This window comes from Cibotium barometz, chromosome 39, assembly GCF_041138505.1.
Source record: "Cibotium barometz isolate CiBa-2024 chromosome 39, ASM4113850v1, whole genome shotgun sequence".
In the NCBI taxonomy this organism is placed as follows: Eukaryota; Viridiplantae; Streptophyta; class Polypodiopsida; order Cyatheales; family Cibotiaceae; genus Cibotium; species Cibotium barometz.
Window position 1 is genome coordinate 128,130 of NC_141084.1, and position 18,493 is coordinate 146,622.

Sequence of the window (18,493 nt, forward strand, 5' to 3'; positions counted from 1 at the left end):
GGATTATCCCTCCCCAGCCGAGCCGAGAGAGAGGATCCATTTTACTTTACTTTCATTTTTTATTTTATTAAAAATGAACAATGAAAATATATCACCCCCTACAACTAGGCACTACGGTCTAGGAATTTCCAGGCGCTACGGTCGTATGTTTTCTCCTCTAGGTGCACACGTGCAGTGCACACGTGCTGGATTAAATTTCCTCTAGGCACTATGGCCATAGAAGTGTTTACTAGGCACAACGGCCGTAGAACGGTTCTCTCTCGAAGGACTCGGCACTACGGCCGTGGGATTTGTCTTTCTCTTAGCACGCAGCGGTATGGCCGTGTACGGTGGGTCTCTTTCGTGGAAAACGGGCACTACGGCCACACGACGCGATGACCGTGTTGGGTTTGTTTCGTGGGGCGTACCATTGTTTTGTGTTTTTAATAAAAAATCAAAATAAAAAAATAACGGGCTGGGCCGGCCCTCACCGCTTCGGGCGTGGCCGCCCGCTGGTTGGGCAGACACCCGCTGTGGCCAGGCCCCGCCGCCTAAGGGCTGGCCGTCGGCCTGTGTGGCCGCCCGCTGCCTGGCTGACCGCCTGGGCTGGCCGCCCGCTGGCATGGCTGCCCGTTGGGCTGGCCATCTAAGGGCTGGCCGCCCGCCTAAGGGCTGGCCGCCGTGGGGCTCTTCGCCCCCCCCGTTTGACGGCACTGCACGCCACAACCGAGCAAGTCGCCCCCCTCTCAAACGAAAAAAATGCTCCATGGTCTTCGCCCCCCACGCAGAGTTCATTTAACGTTTCAGCCCCCCACGCAAATCATTTAGCATTTCAGCTACGGGTCCTGGGCTTGTCTTCGCCCCCCCTCCCCCACACACAGGATAGAGATAGGCGACTTCTCTCCTATCAACGAATTCGATTTGCAGACAATTTCAATGCAGAGAGAAAAAAAAATAAAACGAGATGCTTACCTGCAATTCGTATAGTTGTGTGAGACGGGGAGAGAGAGAGAGAGTGAGAGAATTCTTCCCTTCCATTCTGTCTTGGCCGCCTCCCTCCACACACTCCATTGTGGAGATAAGGGTGAGAAGATGAATGGTTGAAAGCCATCGAGTGGGCTCCGATCCCCCGGTCACGCACGGACTCTGACGATCCCATCGAACCATGCTCTGATACGAGTGTTAGATATCCGTAACGCCGCTACGGGCGTTACCACAGGAGAGGACGGGGGCCTCTGGCTCACCACCCAGCCATAGAGGAAGAATGAGGATTGCCCCTCATCCCCCCCAGGCTATATAGTGTGTGGCCTGCCGTCCACACTAGCCTGGCCGCCCATGACTCCGCATGGGCGTCCTCTCCCACTGAACCCCGGACATGGCCATCCGATCTGCCGTCGGTCATCATCACAGGCGTTACAGCCTACGTGACATTAATATTGAGAAGTTGGTCTCTCAAGTCTTGTAACTTTGTTAAATGTTTATTCATGGACCCCTTTTCTAGCATATTTTCATTATTAAGTTACCTTCTGAGATAGGAAATCCTTGCATCATTTTTATCTTGATACATAACTTTTAGAGTGTTCCAAGCAAGCATGGATGTTCTACAAGAGCGAATGTGTTGAACCATAGATATTTTAACTAATAAGGCAATCAATGCCAAAGCTTGATTTTCATGTGAATCGCATCTTCTTTGGTCAGCAATAATTTGGAGATAAAGAATTATCGATTATAAAATGTGAAATTGGAGGATCAGATTGAATGCTCAGACAAAGAAAATCATTGATTGAACTGTAAGATCAGATAATTTAAGATCTCGATGATCAGAGGGCTATGATTGGTCGATTAAAAATCATCAATTGGATGATTGGAGAATATCGACGATTGAAAAACACTGATTAGCCGATTGGAAGACTACCAATCAAACGATTGGATTAGCTCGATTGAAGAAGCATGATTAGAAATCAGAGTGATTGCTCTATGTAGCAATTGGAGAAGTTTACATGATTAGTGAAGCAATGCAATTGGATAATTGAAAAAACTTGCAAATGATTGGACTATAGAATGAATGGATGTAAACGATTGAAGAAGTTGCTGATTGTTCAAGCCAACAATTGTAAAAGCTAGATGATTGAAATGTTTGCGATTACTTATACTAACAATTTCTCAATTGGGTGATTAAACTATCGAGTGATTAGAAAATTACAAACGATTGTTGTAGATTTTATCTACCACGTCACACGATAATAAAGTGGTGGAAAATGACAGAACTCTTCACGTATCTCTCTGGTCTTGTTGACATAAATACACACTACAATTGATGAAACTATAATCCACTGGACTGCACGATTGCATTGTAGTCAATTGAGCTCATGGATAGGGTCGTTGTCATTTATTATAATAATACAAGTAGCAGTTGGCCAGTCACCCGATCTGTTATGCTAGGATGATGAAGCATATTAAGGTCCATGATCATTTTGTGAGGGATAAAGTTATAGCAGGTGATGTGGATTTGGTATATATCAGCATAAACGATCAAGTTCCTGACATCTTTACGAAAGCATTGGGTACAAAGAAGCAGAATAAATTAAGTTTAGGAGCTTACTTAGAGTGCAACGTGTAGAGTTGAGCTCGAAGAGAAGTATTGAGGTATAAACATCTACGGACATTAATGACCTGCATGGGTGATAGCTACCGCACTTACACCACTCGCATAGTTGGTTTACAAGCTATGTTACAACCACTTTGGTATACTAGAGTTGTTATAATGCTAGCTCATGTAGTTAAAATTACACTATGGACCGACCTTTGTATGTTATAGTAGGAGGTTACTTTCCCTTATATAGTATGTACTCTTATCTCTTTATGTTTTGATTATAGAGAAGAGAACAAAATAAAATTCTCTTTATGTTATGATTATAGAGAAGAGAAGAGAATAAAAAAAAAATCAGCCATCCATCTCTCTTGTGTGCTTGTCTACTCTTGTGTGTGTATTTTCTTGCAAGGAGCTCAAGGTCATCTTCTTCTCCACATTTTTCTTATCCTTCCTCTTGTTTGAGATTGTAGATTTGAGCTATGGGGCTCCACTGTGGCTGAGCATCCCACAATGGAAAGTGTATCTCAAAATCATGTTTCAAAACCTCATAGCTAGCCTTTTCAAGTGGCTTTAGTGATTTAAACCACTAGCCTGCTTTACAAGGGGGCCTAACACAGGTTTGACACCAAAAGTTTGAAACATCGTGGTGTCCCAACATGATTTAATCACTTCCTGTGGAAGTTTTGAGGTTCTAGACCTACTCTGCTCCTTTTGGAGCTTTGTCCACCAAAGATAGGGTGGTTTACTACCCTTTTCACAAAGTTAATGGTGAATCAAGGGCTTGAAGGACCCTGATGATTCTCATTTCCATGGGTTTTATTGTTGCTTTGCTCATGTTTACATTTGATTGGCTCATATTTTCTCACAAAAGGGATCAAAGAATAGGGGGTTTGAGGAGGTATGGTTCGATGTACTACAATCAAGATGAATTTATCATTTCCAAAGAATCTCTCTCTCTAGTGAAACAGGCACGTCTAAGTGAAATCAATAAATGTTTTCTTCTATTTGGAAATTTTTTTGAATCTTTTTTTATTCGGCTCACGTATGTAGGGTCACAACTATGGGCTCATGTATGTAGGGTTACATCTATAGGCTCACATGTGTAGTCTCACACCTCACACTTTATGTAGGCTCACACCTCACGCTTTTGTAGGCTCATATGTGGTGAAGACTCATGCCTTTTTTTGTATGAAATAAGCTCGTGTAGGTCTAGTGAGCCAGACTCATATCACGCCTGGTAGGATCACATCTTATAAGCTCCCATATTTGGGCTTACCCATGTTGGCTCCCATCTTGTGGGCTCACGGCTCACATCTAGCTAGGCTCATAAATGTAACGGTTTTTTATTTTTATGAAATAAGCTCATTGTTTTGTATTTTTATGAAATAGGACTACTTGGACACAAATTCGAAATAGTGTATGGGGCTCTGAGCCTATGATAGGGTTAGTGAGAAATTCTAGAAATTTTTGCGCAACAATAATTATTCTTAATACTCCAATAATAAAAAGGATAATAATTTTCTTTGGAATTTATTACTGGTACTGATTATATGAGATGAAAATCTTTATAAGACATGATTAGGTGTGTTTGTACAAGTCTTCAAAGGAATTTCAATTGGTTGGAACAATATTAGGGTTTCCTACCTCTAGACTCACATCACGTCGATAGACTCATGCCTGTATTCATGTCTTGTAAGCCCACAAGACATGTTGGCTCCTATCTTATGGGCTCATAGCAGACAGCTAGCTGGGCTCATAAATGTTTTTATGAAAATAGGCCACTTTCATTTTTAGGAAATAGGCTCACCGTTTTATTTTGAAATAGGCCTACTTAGACACGAATTACAAGTAGTGCATGGGACTCTGAGCCTATGACAAGGTTAGTGAGAAATTATAAAAATTATTACACAACAACAATTATATTTAATACTCCAATATTAACAAAGAACAAGAATTTTCCTTAGAATTTGCTTGGTATAGAGTGTATGATATGAAAATCTTTATAAGACATGAGTAGGTGTGTCCGTACAAGTCTTCAAAGCAGTTTCAATTAGCTGATACAATATTAGGTTTACCTACCTCAATACTCACATCACATCTATATACTCATGTCTTTATTCTCATGACTCACGTTTCTAAAATCACGACTCACATTTCTAGGCAACGATGCATGAAAATTTATGAAATGCGTGAGTAAATTTCTCACCCTAAATACACTAAATGGACCTGAAAGCTTATGTTTTCGGAGTGGATTACACTCTTAATCACTATTTTCTTTACACTTCTAATCCCTATTGTGCTAGCTATTTCATGACTCAATACAATGAAATCAAAGACTTGTGGGCTTCAAATCATGTAAATCATCAAAGAAATCAGGGTTCCTTGCTTCCAAGATATGTAACTAGAATGATCTAATGCAAGCAAGATTTAAAACAAAATAAAAAGTAATAGATCTAACACATCCAAAGCTCCAAAAACTGTATATTTTTTGGAGTGTGACCTCCTAATCAAAATTGAGCAATATCGGGTGATCCCAATAGTTTGGAATAAATAGAAGAATGGACTAAGCCCTAAGCTAGTCGCGCTCAATGGTGCCAAATATGCTCCATGTTAAGAATTTTGCCCCGAAACAAGAATTGTTTAGTCTTGGCTTTGAGTCACAAATGCAACCTCCCAATGTGGGTGTACTAGCCTATCCATCACATCCTCACTCCATCCTCACTCCATTGTCACACCAAAATGCTCCATAGATATGGGGGTGAAGTCAGATCTCTCTTTATCTAGATGGAGGCAAGAAGAGATGGGCTTTGCAATGGTTCTCTCTCACAAGAGGTGGATGGACAAGAAGCTAATGAGAGGGAGAAGCCTACAATATACTACAAGGAATGATTAATGTCAAAATTATCTTATATATAATGATTAGCTTTCACACTAAGCTAAATGTTTTTAAAAGAGTCCACTTGCACTAGTTACAGTCTTAAGCAACTATGTTCATGTTTCCCATTTAGCATTAAGCTCAAGGTAAGGCTACTTATAAAAGATGGGTTTCTGCACAAAATGGCAAAGCGCCTTCTTACAATAGGTCGAGCGAGTGAAACCATGTTAACTTTAGTGGTTAACACTCCTTTTATATTGCCTTATCCTTCTTGTCAACTTCTTCTATAGAGCGTTATCTCTATAATAATTCCAAGGATACTAATGGCATATTCCCCCCAAAGTTATGTGCCTATTCCCCCCAAAGTTATGTGGGCTAATGATTGTACTTTATCTCTTCTTCTCTTTGGTCTTTATGCCCAGGCTTTTTGATCTTGTTTTGCTTTAATCAGCAGAGCAAACCACAATATATGTATAGTTAACTTGCCACTTCAATAGTTACATCATTAGTTGACACATTAATATGTTGAGAAACATGGTGCCAAAGAGCACAAGGAAAATATGGAGTGAGTATGAGAAGCCACATCACCTAGTGAGAATTATCTCACATGCAAGAGAAAGGCTAAGTTGTACTCTCCTCATATAAAAGGAGGACATTTGAAGCATTGGAATATAAGCACAACATCTCAAGTCTTTTTATGAGTACAAGTTTCTATCTTGTAACCTAACTGAACTTGAGTCTAAACTTAATTAGCACACACTCATCACAATGAGTCTCTTTTATTTTTATCTACCTTAGATTAGCAATGTCATTAGAATAGATTAGTGTAGGATTAGTTTAACTTTAGGTAAATATCTTGTCATAATAGGAGAGCTTGATCCATGATTTTAACATGGTATCAAAGCCTAGGTCTAGCTCTCTTAGGTTAGGTTTAGATCATTAGCATTTGATTAGAGCTTAGAAGTGATTAGCAATCACTTAGAATTTCAGTAGGTTCCATTTCTCTTCTCTTTCCATACTCCATTAGGGATTCATTAGAATTGTGGTGCATTCCCAACAAAAAGAAGAGCTTCAAGAACATTAAAGACAAGCGTGGGCAAGCCATCTTCACACTATTGTGATTCTCTATAGCAAAATTGTGAGCAAGCGCAAGTGGTGAGTCAGCAAAAGCAATGTCCTGGAAGGCAGTGCGTATAGCAAAACCAACGAGCAAAGAATCAACCAGGCAGTCCAAAAGCAACATCCGAGCAAAGCGACCAGTGTAGAGGTAGCAACGAGAAACCAGACTCCACCATTTGCAGCAATAGAAAAGAAGAAGAAGTTGTCAGTTCAGCAGCGCCAAGGGAAGAAGGCGCAACTAAGCAAAGCATAGAAAGAAGTTCGCAGAGAAATGCGGCTAGCAAAGGAAGGCGGGCAGCAGAAGCGCATGGTGAGGGCTCATGAAAGAAGCAGTAAGGCAGTTTATCTCACACCCAGCACAGTAGAGAAAAGAGAAGCTATGACCTGCAGGTAGAAATCAACCCGCGCAGAGAGGCACACATTCTATGACCTGCAGCCCATTAGAAATCAACGCGCGCCAATTATTCTTGCGAACCCACAGTCAGGCGCAACAGCCGACCACGATAAGGAGATACTGTTAAGAAAATTTTAAAAAAGAAAGAAAGAAAGAAAGAAAGAAAGAAAGAAGAAAGAAAAACATTAGTGTAATATGATTTAAACTACCTCCATAAGAGGGTGTTCCTATGGCACGATTATCAACATTTTGGGAGTCTTTCATATGGGTTTCCACGAGTGTCAAAATGAAATCCTATGTAACAAAAGTCATGTATGTCGGGATAGACACTGGCCATGTAGATTATGAGCATGAGCTAGGACCTCCCGTGAGAGAAGAGAGCGAATACATTGTATGTGTGTCATGCCTTATGAGGGAAAACCATGATGTATATGCCAAAGATCTAAGTATCTACATCACAAGTCTATTCCAAGAAGAATGTATGTAAGATTTGTAAAATGTTGGTACAAAAAGAATCAAGTTCAAGAAGAAAGAAAAAGAAGGACACGGTGCCGACATGAAGAATGAAGAAAACAACTATGTGGAAGAAGACATTGACATCGAAATGAAGCATAAAAGAAGCAACAAAGAAGCTACCAATCACTACTCATCTATTAAACAAAAATTTGTTGTAAAAAATTCCTACTTCCTACAAAAAGTGCTTGTAACTAGCCTCTGGGACCAATGATGTACCCAAGCTAGAAAATCGTCCCTCACCTAAGAGCCAAAGTAGCATTAAGGGGAGGGGGAAGTGCCAAAGTAGCACATGAGCCAAAGTTGCTCATAGCACACAGCAGAATGTAGAAAGTAAAAAGTCAAAACAAGACTTTTTAACTGACATCCAACCACCTTGAGTAGCCCAAAGATTTGGCACCAAGGGGGGGTGTTGAGAAACATGGTGCCAAAGAGCACAAGGAAAATATAGAGTGAGTATGAGAAGCCACATCACCTAGTGAGAATTATCCCACATGCAAGAGAAAGGCTAAGCTGTACTCTCCTCATATAAAAGGAGGACATTTGAGGCATTGGAATACAAGCACAACATCTCAAGTCTTTTTATGAGTACAAGTTTCTATCTTGTAACCTAACTGAACTTGAGTCTAAACTTAATTAGCACACACTCATCACAATGAGTCTCTTTCATTTTTATCCACCTTAGATTAGCAATGTCATTAGAGTAGATTAGTGTTGTGATTAGTGCAAGATTAGTTTATCTTTAGGTAAATGTCTTGTCATTTGGAGAGCTTGATCCATGATTTTAACATAATATGCCACATTAGTAATCACATCATTAGCAATTAGTTGACATGTTTGGTCAACATGCCACATTAGTTGTCACATCAGTTGGCATGTCTAGTCAACATGACGTCTAAAGTAACATCATTAGCCAATTAGTTAACACATTAAGCAACATGTCTAGTCAACATAACATCTAGTAACATCATTAGCCATTTAGATAACACATTAATATGACACATTAAGTAACATGTCAACATGCCATGTCATCTACTATATCACCCACCATATTATTATGTTGGTTGCCCCACAACATCCATATCACTTGTCTCCTCATTGTACGACATTATCTATTATGTCATCATCATCATGAGGCTCATTTTCCTAGTTAGTAGGCAACGTCACCTACCCAATCAACAACCATGGTAATAAAACGTTGGCATGTCCACATCACATGTCTAATTAGTAGAACAAAACCTCCTCTTTTTTCTAAACAAGATGTTGCATCTATTTGAATCCACACCCTTGATGAAATGTGTATATAGGAAGGGGCTTAATTGATCATTAGTGTCAAACCTGACATTGGAAATTGAGCTTCTTTTTTGTGTCATATTTTATTGGTTTCTATCTTCTTCTAGATTGTGAGTAGTATTGCTATCTTCTAGATTGTGAGTAGTGTGTGGAGTTGCATGTTTGCTACAGTTTGTCTGTCCATCCCTTTGTGGTAAATTGGAGATGCCTAATTTCCATTATGTTCGTAGCATGGCACTTGGGTGATTCCAAATATTTTATGTGTAGGACATATGAAATTAGGGATGGCTCGAACTAAGTGTTGGATTTAATGCTTATGTGTTGTCGTGTAACTTTGGTGGTTTGGCGTGAGTAATTACCGAGAAGGTTTTTCTCATTTTTGGTATTTTGGTAATAGTATCTACTATGAGATTTTGTATCACTTTTAACCGCCCACTTTTGCTATACTTGGACGTGGACTTATTGATTTTGTTACACGTGAATTAGCCCTTGGGATTCTTTATGTATTTTTCCTACTTTAGTGGTTTAGATAGGGAGAATTTATCTTAGCTTTTGGATAAAGCAACTCCTATTTTCATAAAGGGCAAGCCCATGCATAAGCATGCAACTATTTTTGCCATGTGGGCTATTTTTATAAATAAAGCATAGTGGGAGGATGCCGACACTTCTTGGGGGAGATTGGACCCAATACTGTGTTCAAGGTGATGTCTACTCTATTTCTTGTTTTTATTTTGATTTATGCTCATCTTGTTAATTTAAATTCAATTCTACGGTTTAGTCTTTGATGTAAACGTGACTTTTGTATTATTCTTTAAAAAAGTATTTCAAGATTATGTATCAATGTTGTGGAGAACTCATAGTGTGTTTCCCAATCACACGTGCTATTAATTATTCTTTCTTGTGACTTCGACTTTAAAAGAAAAGGTTGCTTTTCATATTTTGACCTATGTTAGATAGCCATTGAGAATATAACTTGATTGCATTACATAAGTTAGCAACAAACCCATGGTCTCAAAAATCTGCATACAATATTTGATTTCCTTGTGCTAGTGACTAATGAACTAACTATTACATCAATGTATGGGCCCATTGCCTTATGACCCATCTAAAACCCAATGCACTAATAATTAGAAAAAGGAACTTACAACTCTCAACCAATATTTATTTTGAAGGCCCTCTCATAAAACATTAATTTAGACCATAGCACTATTGTTGCTTTAAGCATAAGGATAAACTTAGGCCTTAATTATCCACGTATCTAGACCTAGATCCTGATTAGCAAGAATGGATATAGGTAGACTATACAATGTACATGTAGTTAAATGGTTATTTTCCAAAGTTAAGACCATTTACACATTATCTTTATGTAAACACAAGGGGCCATATCATTCTACTCCAAAATACCCTTTTTTGGGAGGTGGGGGGGATTGCCAATAGGTTGACCTCCTATTTTTTAAATCTCTTTCTTCTTCCAACGTTTCTAATGCTTGCATCCTATTTTGCCACCTTAGGGGCATTTCATATTGTTCTTGTAGCTATCTCATATAGTACAAATGTATACTCTTTTTAACATTTGTATCCATTCATTATTTTTGGATATTAATTCTTAATGGCTAGAGGCATGCTTTTGAGAAGTTATCTAGCTACACAATCATCTTCCATTGTTTCTCATATGCTAGCGAATTGCTTTGTGATGCTCTCAAACTTGCTTAAGTGAGAAGCAAGCATAGAGAAGTTATAGAATGCTTAGTTGTTGCCTCAAACTACCTATTTATGAGTTCCTATGCATTAAGGGCCATTAAATAGGAGTAATTTAAACCACATTCCCACTTGATGTGTGAGTGAAGGTATCCAAGAGCCTAAATGAGATAATAAATAAGGATCTTCCATCATATACACACCAATTAATCTTTTTATTTGTTTTCTTCACTTGCATTACTTTTTCCTTCTATAAATCTATTTGTTTATTTTCTTCACTTGGTTTGCTTTTTCCTTTTGTAAATGATACCCCACAATACTCTCACATTAAAAGATATTTGACTTTCACTAGCTAATTATGGAAATGTCCCAGCCAAATAGTGTAGATAGGGCCCTTCGTGTGATGCTTCAAGGTCCAAAAGTTCTCCTTACCTAGTTGAAATGTTGTAGCTCACCCAATCTTTGAATATACACCTTATTTGAATAGAGCCATGAGTTTGCAAATTACTTCACACAGCCTTGTTGAAAAAGAATTAACCCAAGCCTCTCCCAAATGCTAACTGTTCCTTTATCAAATAATTACTTCTAATTGGAAGAAGACCTCATTGTAAAGCAATGAAGATTGAGTTAATGATGTCCCTAACACCATGCCAAAATAATAATAAATCAACTAAGAGTTTAAGGAGACCATGCCCTTGTCCCAATCAATATTAGTGCTTAGGTAATCCCTCAATACTAAACTTGTTGCACACACCAATTAGAGTAAGGTCGACATGACCTCTTTGTTGGCCGTAGCTAGCATGCTCCTTGTATCCCTTAAAAAAGAGGACTTGTAAATCTTGATGTTAGTTTTGATTGCATGTCATAACTTTGAGTTCCTTACCCAAAATACATACATACATACATACATATGTATGTATGTATGTATGTATGCATTTTGCATAAGGAACTCAAAGTTATGACATGCAATCAAAACCATACATATGTATGTATGTATGTATTTTGGGTAAGGAACTCAAAGTTATGACATGCAATCAAAACTAACATCAAGATTTTTATAGAGTGATCAAAACATTTTTATCATCATATAGAATTCAAGAAATCCAACCCCAAAAATGGGAATGACTTTTGTTATAAGTTAAAACGACTTGAAGTCTTAAATAGCTTTTGAATGTAGTTTATGCTAGCTTGTTGTGGACTAGTTGGTTAGAGCCTTATTCACACTCTAGCCTAGTTGCTTGGAAAAAATAGAGGTGAGATGGATTAGGTAGAGTGTTGTTGATGGAATAATGATGAAAATTGAAAGAGAGGTGCATGTGCCAAAAAAGTACTTGTGATTGATGAAAGACAAAAGAAAAAGAGGGACATGATGATCTAAAATCTTATTGCTCATTTGTTACTACAAAAGAATAAAATGCAAAAGATCTTTTGATTGAGAGGGGAAAGAGATTGTTGTTGATGTACATGGAGAATGATTTATTGGTGTTGAAGTCATCATCAACATGGCTGTTGTAAAAAAGTATCCACTCATCGCTAGCAAGGTGACATGTTAGTGTTCAAACAAAGCAACTCATCATGTGATGTCAAGATCTACTAATAACAGACTTGGCCTGGTTTGGGTTTCTTTGTCACTCATATATTTACAAAGGAGTACTTAAGGTGCAAGGAAAACAAAAAATGGTAACAATAATTATGTTATAAGTTCCTTTACTAAGTATAAAAAAGTAATAACATGATAAAGTTAGAGTTTACTAAGTATAAAAAAGTGAGTTTACTACAGTATAAAAAAGTGAGTTTACTAAAGTATAAAAAAAGAGATGGCATGATAAAGTTAACAAGGTCGATGTGATAAGAACAACCTTTAAAAAAACAATTTATTAAATCCTCTCTTCTTTTTAATGATTCCTACAAATGCAACTTCCTCACTCCTCATCAAGGCCCTATTGAGATGTTAAATCAAATGCTACAAATAACTATACATTTGATGGGGTGATTGCCAAGGTCAATTGTATTTGATTAAGGAAGCACACTTGCATTTGTGTTAACATGTTTGGAATCTATAATCAATTGACATCTAAACGTCTGTACTTCACCTTTTTGAATCAAACAATGCACTAACAACTTTGGACTTGTTTCAATGAAAAGTGGTGACCTTTTTGGATGAGGGAGACATGAAAACCATAAGTGTTCATATTTACTCTTAACACTTTCGTGTAGAGGACATGCATATGATTCTTCTAGATATTGAAAGATGGGGAACATATTATTACTCTTGTAAAATTTTAATCACTTCGAGTTGTGCAAGGTACCATAATGTGCTAATCTCATATTTTGCCCAAAATATAATAGTTAATGTTAAAGACTAATGTCCATTCTTTCACCATGTTACACATGCAAAAGTCCAGTTGTCGCAATTTGTGTAGCATTCAATGTGGTTACTATTGTGGTATAAAATTTGCTTCTAACATAATATTATAGACTAATGAGACCATTATTTCACATAATACTAAATATTATAGACTAATGAGACCAGTCTTTCACATAATACTAAATATTATAGACTAATTAGACCTTTCTTTCATGACACAAAAATATGAAAAAGAACTCTAGAGTTGACATGCTTGGTGGGTACCCATATGATCAAAGTCACACTTATTGTACAATGTGCACTCTTACAATTATGACCGTTCTTATATAGTACACGAAGGTTAGATGCCGGAGGCATGATTTATGAAAAGGTGTTATTGCAATTAGAAGCTACCAAACTCTCGAGGAAAAAGTTTGGTATGTTGAAAGGACATTGCACTACATGAGGATGACTTTGGGATGATTTTTAAGGACAACTTTGGGAAAAGTGGTGGTCCTCCACATGATAAAGGGGTTTTCAGGTGCAAAGGTAAGCATGTTTGAGGCCATTCTAACATACTAGGAGAGTGGAGGAAAGGAACAAAAAGAAGACATGGGGGTGGGGGTGGTGATGGTAGTGGTGGGAGATGCAAGTGTGTGGGAAGAGAGAGAGTAAAGTGGAGGTGACAATTGACCAGTGCTTATGTCTTGGCTTGGGATGTGCAACAACTATGTGGGTAGAGGGAGGGGGAATAGGTCCCTGCAATGATTTTTTCATTGATTAATTAGTTGAGGGGAGGAGAACCTTAGGAGATTATGTTTTATTAAGTTACGATTTGAAGCTTTAAAATTTGCATTATCTGGAGGGAGGTCGAAGGTTCGAGCGGCTTCCGAAGAGGATTATAAATCTGAGATGTGGAGTTCATTCAAGCTGAGGCATCGTGTCTCCACATATGTGTGTGTGTGTGTGTGAGAGAGAGAGAGAGAGAGAGAGAGAGAGAGAGAGAGAGAGAGAGAGAGAGAGAGAGAGAGATGTCTGCTTGTGTGTTAAGGACGAAGAGGTTGTTGGAGAGATGAATGATGTGTGATTAAAAAAAATTTCTGCAATAGTGTCTCCACGTGATAGAGAGAGAGAGAGAGAGAGAGAGAGAGAGATTGGTTGATGGACGCTTGCTTGTGTATGAACGATAATACCTTAGAATAGACTAAGGTATTCATTAATTAATCAAGCCAGATAATAGACTAAAGTGTTCATTAATTAATCAAGCCAATATGTGCCTATGATGTTTTCTTTGGAATTTGATTTATTAATATCGCATTTTCGACAGTATCTTCATCTTTTTAATTTGTGCATGCCTGCATGCAATAGGGCTTGATTAATTAATGAATAGGTGATTATATAGTTGGAGGGCATGGATAAGGAATTCAAGGAAAGTGAGAGATAGGGTGAACTTTTTTAAACGGGTCCGAAAGGTCACGGTCGGGGGGGTTTATTTAATTATTAGTTTCCCCAGCAACACGGATTTTATGGCATTATTTTTCCAAATATGTGGACTTGTTTTTCTCTGTGCTTGTTAGATCGTCCTCGTGATTTTCTTCCTCGTAATTTAGAGGATTTTAATTTTCAAGGGTTTCTGATGCAGAAGCTCGTAGGGTTTTCGATGAAGGGGTTCTGGCCCAGAGGTTTCTAGCGTTTCTTCTTCGTGAGGGAGCCTGCATTCGTGACGGTAAACTGCAAAATTTGCAAGAGTTCTGATGCAGATTTTAAGGCTTCTTCTGCATTTTCTTCTGCTTCCTCTTGCTGGAGCTCGCAGGAATTTCCCGTCGGAATTTTCGCCCAGCATTTGCTTCAGAAACCGGCATCAGGAGCGCCTCCAATTCTCGCTCCAGGTACTTATCAGCTCTCTCTTGGGATTTTTGGCGTGCATCTTCTGGACGGAATTGCACAGCGAGGACTACAGTGAACATTTCCTGCAATTGGAGCTGCGTCTTGGCTCGAAACAGGGAGAATTTTGCTGCCGGTCAGTGAATGTTGTCGGAAGAACCTCCAATCGTTGGAAATTGTCAAGCATTGTGCCGGAGCTAGGTGTTTAGGGTTTCGGTCTCAATTGCTGTATAATGCTGGGACCATGTACAGGGCAAAATTAGAACGTATTTGAAGGATTATACGTTACCAGTTTTCTTAAGGCAAGGGCTTGTGCGGCATGCTTCTTCTCTCAGAAGAGACGCAGTTCTTGGATTGGTTTCAGTGGCTCGCATGGTGTCTACAGCAGTGAAGGATTATTTCAACACCATGGCCATGCATCATCATGCTACCCATACACCCATAATGGCCATGCATCTTACTACTCGTACTCCACCATGTTCTACCAAACAAGGGCTCTGCAATCCTTGCAATGCTGTACCCTCTTGATTCCATTGGCAGTCTTTGGTGTGATAGAAGCTTATCAATCATTGGTCGTCTCATTGTTGATAGAATTAAACAATCAGGATGGCTGATATTGGACGAACAGTTGAACGGGACATCGAACAGGTTAGATATACTATAATTGTACATTGTTTTTTTAAATTAATTTTGCAGGTTAATTTTTTGAAAAGGCTTTCGTTGGTGTGGTAAGATGACTAGCTTGGTTCTTGTAGACTGAGTCTGTCACCTCAAAGCCTTTTCTAGCTGGAAGCTTGCCATCTCTAGCCAGGAGCTTATGGAAGGGTATCCATTTGATTGCATCTACTTGCCTAGGAATTTTGTGATTGTGTGGTCCCACCATAAATGACATGCATCCGAGAGATGCTCAAAAACCTTGATAGAGGTTTGTGTGCAATGCCATAGAAGGTGCACATGGATCCAGATCGAGGTCCATGTGCATGCAGATGGGTATGTGGCCAAGGACTTTGATCAAGGTGAATATGTATGCCATGTGGCAAAGAAGTTCCGCAAGCCAAGGCACGGAGGCAACGGCTCTATTGTTGCTTTGTGGATTTCCGCAAGGCATTTGATACTGTGCCCAAAGAGCGCCTCTTTCGGCGACTACAGACACTAGGCATACCTTCAGACATGATGTGGGGCATATACAGGCTATATGAGCAGGTCTTTGGGAGAGTCCGATGCCCAGGAGGCTTGTCCGACACAGTTGCTAGCACCATTGGTGTGAAGCAGGGGTGCCCGCTCTCCCCCACGCTCTTTGGGCTCTATATTGATGAGGTGGTCGATTACATCACACAGGGAGGAGGCTCTGGGGTTGAGCTATCAGGTATTACTGTCCATGTTATGCTTTATGCTGATGACATCATCTTGGTGTCCGACACGCAGGTTGGGCTTCAAAGACACCTTGTGGCTCTTGATGACTTCTGCGCACAGCAGGGGCTCACAGTGAACCTTGGAAAAAAGGTTATGATCTTCCACACTTCACCCGCAGTTAGGAGCCACACTACTCTCACATTAGCAGGAGGGCGGGTCGAGGTGGTGAGCTCTTATGTTTACCTTGGCATCACATTTACTAGCTCAGCTGGACGCTTCTCCATGGCTGAGGCAGTCCGAGACAGAGTGACCCGGGGGTATGTAGCTCTTGCTGGCCTTGAGCGTCAGTGTCATCAGGCACATTTTCAGGAACCCCGGACGAAGGGGTGGCTCTTTAATACATTAGTGACACTAGCCTTGATGTATGCAGCAGCGGTTTGGGCACCAGGGCTTGTAGCCTCCACATGGGTACAGCTGGAGAGACCACAGATCTTGATGCTCTCGAGGATGATACGCAGCAAACCAACCGTCCCGCATGACATTGTTCGAGCTGAGTTTGCTGCACCACCTATGGCAGTGGAGGCATTGTTCCAGACGATCTCCTTTATATATAGGATGAGGGAGATGCCCACGGAGAGATTATCCCGCCGAGCTTTTGAGGCATCCAGACAGCTGGCCGAGGCTGGACACACTGGATCTTGGTATGCACAGATGCTACAGTGGTTCTCACATCATGGGATAGACATTGAGCGGTTGCCACCTTTTTAGTATGATCAGTCTGCTCCACGGGGTTACCTCTCTCTCAATGAGAGGAACAGAGTGATGAGATAGGACATATGGCAGCACTACATACAGGAGACATGGACAACACCAGAGAGCCCACTACCACCGAAGATGTTGTATTACAGAGACCACTTTATGAGCATCTCAGGGGATGGGTTTATACATCGACCGCGGTACATGGATGTATACATGCCCCACAGCTCTCGTGTTGCTATTGGACAGCTACGAGTCTCATCACATCAGCTAGAGATAGAGGCTGGGAGAGCGGCACGGGTTCCCAGAGCTGAGCGGATATGCAGATTGTGCCGCGAGGAGGCGGAGACTGAGGATCACTTTGTATGTAGATGTAGAGCCCACCAGGGGGTCAGAGATAGATATGCAAGATTGTTTGAGGAGCACTCTTCACTACATCAGTTGATGGAGGCCTCAGACCAGCGACAGCTTGGCAGACTACTACTAGAGCTTCATAGTTCTTGAGAGAGACTCCTCCAGACACCCGCTCCCACTAGGGGCGGGAGACAGTCCCAGCTCATAGATTTCTTCCAGAGAGCTATGCCAGTGCTAGCTGATGTACCACGTGGGGTGACCGCACAGAGAGCAGAGGAATTGAGAGCCAGGAGGAGACCTAGACAGACTGGACATAGAGCACCCCGACTCCGTCACCGAGAGGTAGCAGCTATCCGAATGAGACACCAGATGGAGACACAGGAGAGGCTAGCTCGCTTTCATTCACACTCAGGGTACATGTTCATGCCATTCACAACCTCAGCATCGACGATGTATGATATCTTATATCCCTCTTATGGCAGTGGATGGAGTTAGACATAGATTTGCATAGCATGCTTGTACTACCCCTTCAGCATATAGAGATGCATCTTGCCTTAGCACTCCATCCACATCCCCACCCCCCTTATATTGTTTGTATATGGGCTGCCTTAAGCCAATAGCCAAGCAGCCCCAAGGGAATGGTCAAAGCCATATCCAAAAGTAGGAATGGCAAGTACACATGGAATATTGCAAGTACACCAATTTCATATTATACATCAACTGGTACAAAAGGTACATCCCGAACAACCGATCCAGTATATATTTCCAGCACGACCAACACGTGCACAAAGTACTGAAGAAGTGTAGGGTAGCAGCACACGATGCTCTACAGGAGCTCACAGTGAAGCAGGTGGTTGGCGACGACCTGTAGCAGGTACATCACACGGAAGCCACCAGCAGCAGGTATGTGGATAAGGCGGCTCCAACAGCAGGACAGTCTGTCCAGCAGGGTACGGACAGAAAAGCTCACACAGTAGGCCAGTATGGCAGAGAAGGTGCAACCAACACAGTGATCTCCAGCAGCGGGACAGATGCACTCTGCAGTATAGTGATGATGACGTGGCTGTATGGATTTCTGTATAGTGTATGGATTCTGCTATAGTGCAACGCTTCTCCCGATGGTGTTGATGGCAAACATGGCAGTCCCTGCTCCTCCTCTTTGAGGCGCACCACACTCCTGTCCCCAATACAGCTATATATATATATATATATATATACATATATATATATATATACATATATACATATATATATATACATATACATACATACATACATATATACATATATACATACATATATACATATATATATGTATATATATGTATATACATA

At 40.3% G+C, this 18,493-nt stretch overlaps 1 protein-coding gene across 2 annotated transcripts in view; it reads left to right on the top strand.

Moving 5' to 3' along the window:
- Positions 1-14,329: 14,329 nt before the first annotated feature.
- Positions 14,330-18,493, top strand: part of LOC147615603 (PH, RCC1 and FYVE domains-containing protein 1-like) — a 60,352-nt gene continuing 56,188 nt past the window's right edge. Inside the window, exon 1 of one of the 2 annotated variants that reach the window (XM_086778106.1) lies at positions 14,330-14,700. In XM_086778106.1, coding sequence (XP_086634232.1) covers positions 14,566-14,700 — 135 coding nt within the window. In that variant the 5' untranslated portion in view covers positions 14,330-14,565. Of the gene's footprint in view, positions 15,344-18,493 lie in introns of both variants that reach the window. The other variant, XM_086778107.1, reaches the window with a different exon arrangement.